Consider the following 7,273-nt stretch of genomic DNA (forward strand, 5'->3'; position numbering starts at 1 on the left):
CTGCCATGCCGATCTGCCCTGGAACAGCTGAGAAAGCTTGGAATTCTACACCTTTTGCCGGTCGCATATTTTAACCCTTGAAAAAATGGGCGTGATTACGTTAAAATGTGTGACCCCATGACCAGCCACACATTCCACCGCCCAAAAACTGGGCAGGATTATGTAAAAATGTGTGGCCACGTCACTGGTCACACATTCTTATGCAGTCGCAAACTTTGATAGTAGATAAATGGAAGAACCCTCCATACACCTCGCAACGTTCCCGGCCTATGCCACAGTGGTGCTCGCAGTGATGACCACGGATGGCGCCGTGCAGATACAAGGCAGAAGACAAAGTATCACCAGCACTCAGTAATATCATTCAATATGTCCATTTAAATGGACAAATCGTCACAATTTACAAATGCCAACGTGTCAGGGCCACACATCTTTTTCACCCTGAGGAGGGGACCCTGTGTGACCCCAAAACGTTGGCATTTGTTATTGCGACGATCTGTCCAATTAAATGGACATATTGAATGATATTACTGAGTGCTGGTGATCCTTGTCTTCTACAAACTTTGATAGAACAACGAGACGATATAGTCAGGATACACCCTGCTGCCTGATTGACAGCTGTGCCCGCCCCCTTCCTCATCCGTTCCTCCAGTCAGCTCTGAAGAAACTGAGAGGGGTGGGGGAATCCATGCAAAGAACAGTGACTTACAGGGACCGCTCTTTGTAAGGAGAAAATCAGGAACTGAGCGATTGGAGGTATGTTATCGCTCAGTTCCAGATGAAAAGAGCAGACGTGTGACAGCTTCAGTATCATATGTCAGCTCTAATTATGGGGATGAGTGTATATATAATTCTCTTAAGTCCAAAAAATAGGTATTCTCTTTTTATTGTCCTCTTAAAAATATTATTGCATTTTTAAAGCTGTATATTTTATGTTGCATGGGTTTCTAGGTCTGCTTGGATCTACTGCTTGGACTTCCAGGAAATAAGGTTTCACTTTTTAGGGTGAAACTCTAACCAAAGCATTTTTTTAAACCTTGGATAGAGTGGGGATAAGTGCTAAACTCTCTCAGGTGTTAGTTGTGTTTGTCCCCCCTGGGCAGACTTCTTACTTTTCATACTCGCAAGACGTTAGGGGTATATTGCCAAAAGTATTGGGACACCCCTCCAAATCCTTACATTCAGGTGTTCCATGAAATTTCCTTGCTACTAAATATTCCAGTCAACTGTTAGTGGTATTATAACAAAGTGGAAGCAACTGGGAACAACAGCAACTCGGCCACGTAAAATGACAGAGCGGGGTCAGCGCATGCTGAAGTGCACAGTGCACAAAAGTCGCCAACTGTCTGCAGAGTCAATAGCTACAGACCTCCAAACTTCGTGTAGCCTTCAGATTGGCACAACAACAGTGTGTAGAGAGCTTCATAGAACGGGTTTCCATGGCCGAGCAGCTGCATCCAAGCCTTGCATCACCAAGTGCAATGCAAAGCGTCGGATGCAGTGGTGTAAAGCACGCCGCCACTGGACTCTAGAGAAGTGGAGATGTGTTAGCTGGAGTGAGAATCACACTTCTGTGCCTGGCAATCCGATGGACATGTCTGGGTTTTGCAGTTGCCAGAAGAATGGTACTTGCCTGATTGCATTGTGCAAAGTGTAAAGTTTGGTGGAGGGGGGGTTATGGTGTGGGGTTGTTTTTCAGGGGTTGGGCTTGGCCCCTTAGTTCCAGTGAAGGGAACTCTTAAGGCATCAGCATACCAAGACAATTTCATGCTCCCAACTTTGTGGGAACAGTTTGGGGATGGCCCCTTCCTGTCCCAACATGACTGCGCACCAGTGCACAAAGCAAGGTCCATAAAGATATGGATGAGGGAGTTTGAGGTGGAGGAACGTGACTGGCCTGCACAGAGTACTGAGCTCAACCCTATAGAACATCTTTGGTATGAATTAGAGCGGAGACTGCGAGCCAGGCCTTCTCATCCAACATCGGTACCTGACCTCACAAATGTGCTTCTGGAAGAATGGTGGAACATTCCCATAGACGCACTGTTAAACCTTGTGGACGCCTTCCCAGAAGAGTTGAAGCTGTTATAGCCGCAAAGGGCGGGCCAACTCAATATTGAACTGTACGGACTAAGACTGGGATGCCATTAAAGTTCATGTGCGTGTAAAGGAAGGCGACCCAATACTTTGGCTATATAGTGTATATGATAATTATAATCTAATTTTTTATTTTATATTTTAATTTAAACTTATTTTTATCTTTTCTTTGGGCTTGTTTTACTGTGATTTTATAATTGCAATGTATTTTTTGATGTGTTCTTTTTAGGAAATACGACTTACCTCTGGGAGTTCCTGTTGGACTTGCTGCAAGATAAGAACACTTGCCCTAGATATATTAAGTGGACACAGAGGGAGAAGGGCATCTTTAAGCTGGTGGACTCCAAAGCCGTTTCAAAACTTTGGGGGAAACACAAGAACAAACCTGACATGAATTATGAGACTATGGGACGTGCCTTGAGGTAACCTAGATAAATTATTCTGTGGCTTTTTACCATCTTGTATGTGTGTCTATTCAAGTCATCAGTGTTGCAAAAAGAATATTCTTGTCAGCTGTACTGCACCTTTGTGACTTGCAAATGCTTTCTAGTGTGCAAACACACTGTAACAGTAATAATGAATTCATAGTTTATAGTTGATTATCTATACATATATAATAGGTTCAGAACACACTGTAAGCATTTATTATTCAAACATAAAAGGAAACCTACAGTGTATTTATACACATTTTTCCTTTTTGTCAGGGGCAAAAATAAAAATATTTAGTGTTTTTGGCGTAAACATGCTTGTTAATTGTATGCAGTCTTTTATTCTTCCAGCTGGTGAATATGTGCTCATCTGTGCTAAAAGAAGCCTAATACAAACCCTGCATCTGCGGTGCTGCCTCTTTAGCGAACCCACAATACTTTTGGGGAATTTATTAAAACTGGAGCAGCTCTGCCTGGTAACCAATCAGCTGCTCTCTTCAGTTTGTTCAGTTCAGCTGATTGGTTGCTATGCACAGCTGCTCCAGTTTTGATAAATTCCCCTCAGTCTTTTCTGCAATAAAAGTCGTCTTGCTACCAATTTATTTATTTTTCTCCAATTTAAATCCATTTATTTAGACTAGCTGAGGTGGATAATTTTTTACTTTGTATGTTTTGTAATATTAATGAAAGTTTCTTTATAAGGATATTTTTCCTGTATTTTTTGTTTTTGTAGGTATTACTATCAAAGAGGAATTCTAGCAAAAGTGGAAGGCCAGCGATTAGTATACCAGTTTAAGGAGATGCCCAAAAATATAGTGGTTATAGAAGATGAGAAGACTGAATCCTGCATGGAAGAGCTGGTGTCTCCTGCAGATGACAAGTCTCTGGAGCGTGTTTCTATGCCCACAGATGGAATTCTTAAAATGTCTATGCCGTCTCGACTGGAGAAAATCCCCACCCAGCAGATTTCACCCAGGAAGCCCCGATTTGTCAGCTTGGCTTCTCCTGGGAATGAGGCATCTCCTAACTCTCCTACCAGCACAACGCCAACCCCAGTACAGAGGTCAGCTTCCAAATTCTGTTTGACCATTCTCTCATCCTTGTGAAAGGGTTCCCCACACAAATGTTAAGGCTCCATAATCCAGTAGCCTATTTATTTTGTTCTTGTAACAAATGTATTGGGAAGTCTCACAGTTTGACCGGCCCCCTTCTTATACATTTGTTGGCAACGTCTGTGGCATTGAGCAGTCGAAAACCTTACTGTATGTGGCTAGTATTAGATTTGTTTTGCAACAACTGTGTCATCAGCTGTCATCCAACCACCATGGTCTTCGCATTAGATGATCTGTGAGCTAAAAGGGCGGATAAGGGATAAACTGCTCAAAATATTTTGGATTACTCGGAGAAACTTATTCAAATATTCATTATAAATAGTGGTTCACAACACCACAGCAAAAACGAGACCCAGTATGTAACCATATAGCATATGAAGCAACAAATTGCCTGTGCATAATTAATGTACAAGCTAAAGAGGTTACCTCGAGACAAGAGGCACGTATCATTTAAAAAGATTTGCTTTATGGGATCACAACTACAAAAATATATTCCAATAAAGCAAATCTTTTTGAATTATACGTGCCTCTGGTCTCAAGGTAACTTCTTCAGCTTGTACATTAATTATGCACAGGCAATTTGTTGGAAAAAGGATACGATGAACTGTTGTATCTTGTGTGGCTTGGCTTTTCAGTGTTTGTTACTTCTTACAAGAAAAAGGTTTTCTTTCAAACTAGAAAGCGTCTCTAAAGCCAAAACTGACTTTTTTTTTGTTTTTGTTTTGGAAAGTGTCGTGCGGGGTTAAAATTCTTGTCCCCACTTGGAAGATTCACCCTCACTATTTCTTCTGGTGACCTTTGTATCTGGGACTGAAAGTGAGTAAAAATCCAAAATTTTGACTTGCCACCAGAGCAGGTATAGAGGGAAATTTTCCAACACCTGTTCAGGTGAAAACCATCAAAGAGGACATGATCTCTTACTTTCTGTTGGGATTGTCGGACAGAAGTAAATGGAAATCTCCCTAATTGGACACAGTTGGCAAAAATAACCTTGTTGAGCTCCCTGCTTTATCCAAAACGAAGACAAAAATGTTTTGGCTTTAGTTATATGTTAATGCTGAAACGGTACCTTCTACATTTTATTGATTGGTCTGCTAAAAGTCATCTAATTCTTTATAATGTCACTTTAATTTCACACCATAATATGTAGGAACAACCTATTAATAGGGATGTAGTGAAAGAATAAAATATAGTGTCATTCGCAAATAATTAAAAATAGATGTAGGGCTGCAGCTAAATAAAATACACAAATGCAGTGTTACAAACAAAGTTTACTTCAGAATCAAACTGCACGCAGAATTTTTTGCAATCGCACTGTGCTGGAATGCACAGCATTATGGTACCGTGCGGACGATCACACTGTGGGTGGGATTTGGGGTGCCATTGAAATAGTTGGTACTGCAATGCACCTCCCACAGCAGAATTTGTCAAGTCAAAACTGAAAATTACTTTTTTTTCCCCCCCACCTTTTTTATAATTTTTTTTTTTTTTAATCATTGTTTTGGAAGCACATGGCGCTTGAATAGCTACAGCCAGGGAATGACAGCTGCCAGTGGCAAGATTCCGCAGACAGCTGAATGTAAATACTGCCGGTAGTGGGTTGGTGCAATAGCAGTTTGGCTATTGCACCCACCCACTGCTTGCTGTGCCCTCCTTTCAGTGTGGAGGAGAGAGCTAGGAGATCCAACCAACTAATCGATAATGAGAATAGTTGACAACTATTATCGATTAGTTTGTTGCAGCCCTAAATGGATGCTACTGACATCTTTTTCATTTGGCAGTCTGCAGAAAGTTTTGTGACATATTTTATTCTGTTAGAACCAAAACTATTGATATTTTAACTTTTTGTCAGTTCTTATTGCAATCTAAAACATATTATACATTTTAAATATTTTTTTCTTGTTTCTAATAGGACTGTCCGTGTTGCAATGCAAGTGCCTGTCATGATGACTTCCCTAGGACAGAAGATCTCAACATTGGCCGTCCAGTCCATGAACACTGGAACCCCCTTGATTGCTAACACCAGCCCCACATCTGCTACAGCACCGAAGGTTGTCATCCAGACAATACCTACTATGATGGCAACTTCTACGGAAAGTGATAAGTTCACGATGCAGCCTGCCAAAATCATTACCATCCCCACTACTCAGCTCACCCAATGTCAGCTGCAAACAAAGCCCAACCTGAGCGGAGCAGGGGGATTGAATCTAGTGGGCACCCCACTGACTGTCAGAGCACTTACTCCTGTGTCAATTGCCCATGGCACTCCTGTTATGAGACTAGCAATGCCAGCACAACAAGCCCGTTGCCAGACACCACCACGGGTCATCAGTACCCTTATTAAAGGACCTGATATGAAGTCGGACATAGTGGTAAGCAGGCCGGATGGAGAATTTAAAACATTTCAGTTGGTGAAAGATGACAAACAAGCAGACGGCGGCAAAACAGTAACGCATGTGGTGGTTGTTAGTGCTCCTTCTTCGGGTCTTACCTTGCCAATGACTGTCAAACAAGAAGGGACGATGGTGTGTGATAAATGAGACCATTCCACCCATTTGTGCTTTGGGTCAAACTGACAATAAAATAAACTTTTCTTTTCTGGAGGGAAGAGAGGAGGTTCGAGTCCTGTGAGACTTTAAAGCAAGACAGAAGATGTGTATACGCGGAGTTTAAAGGAAATGAACATTTTACTGGAGTTTTTCCCATGTTTTCAGTGGGATCATTGTTCACAGGCTGATGGGAATAATGCCTCTAACATCAAATAAAATTACAGCTAAGGAAAACAAAAACTAAAAGGGACCAAAGCGTTCATTAATACATGCATATATATTTTCTAGGTTACATTAAGTAAAAAGTGGAACACTAAAATTACTTTTCAGAGCGGCTGTTTGTTTTCCCAAAGTAGAAACTCAAGTTTAGGTCAACGTGGCAATTGTAAATTTATAACTTTTTGTTTTCTAGATTCCTTTTTTTTATTATTGCTTTATATATACAATATAGAATTTTCTTTTTAATACCAGCAATTTATACCACTGTGTACAAATAGCCCTCTTTTGACCGGTGCTATGTTGAAACCTCTGCAAGGCAAGTGTGTGAAATGCGGTGCGTGCGGAGAGCAAGATAAGAGACTCCCGTTTACGTTTCTGAAACGAAAAGTACAAATGAGATTTGGGTTTAATAGAAAGCAGATTTCATATGGAAGCCTTAGACTGAGTCAGTTTTATTTTTTTTTCTTGAAATAAGCTAATGGCTTGTTTTGTGTAAAGCAATCTTTTTATATATAAATGTATTATAGAAAATATGGAGGAAAATCTTGTACCTAGCACAGTATTGGCATAGAAATAACTGTAACATATTTTATATGGTAGATTCAAGTCTGGCCTTTTTTTTTTTTTTTTTTTTATATCTTTGTGGCTGAGATGGTCTATGAGCATTTTGAGAGCCTTTCATGCAGCGGCGGATGAGATTTGGGGCACAGCAGCAGGCAAGCAAGCCTTTTAGGGTAACATGCTTTTGTCACACGCAATACATTTCAATTTTTGCTATCCATTTGGAAAGGTCACTGCACGCATGAGTTCATTTTTTTTCGGAGAGCAAGATGTTTGGAGCCTGCTATTTTGTTAGTTGAAGTTATGATGG

The 7,273-nt window shown here is 40.8% G+C and overlaps 1 protein-coding gene across 1 annotated transcript in view; it reads left to right on the forward strand.

Annotated features, from left to right (window-relative positions):
• ELF2 (E74 like ETS transcription factor 2) overlaps positions 1-7,026 on the forward strand; it is an 82,473-nt gene extending 75,447 nt beyond the window's left edge. Inside the window, exons 7-9 of the mRNA XM_018557106.1 lie at positions 2,324-2,516; positions 3,256-3,585; positions 5,547-7,026. Of these exons, the coding sequence (XP_018412608.1) occupies positions 2,324-2,516; positions 3,256-3,585; positions 5,547-6,174 (1,151 nt within the window). The 3' untranslated portion in view covers positions 6,175-7,026. The remainder of the gene's footprint in view (positions 1-2,323; positions 2,517-3,255; positions 3,586-5,546) is intronic.
• The last annotated feature ends 247 nt before the right edge of the window (positions 7,027-7,273 follow it).

This window comes from Nanorana parkeri, unplaced genomic scaffold (genome assembly GCF_000935625.1).
Source record: "Nanorana parkeri isolate BGI_ZX_2015 unplaced genomic scaffold, ASM93562v1 scaffold267, whole genome shotgun sequence".
Lineage (NCBI taxonomy): Eukaryota > Metazoa > Chordata > Amphibia > Anura > Dicroglossidae > Nanorana > Nanorana parkeri.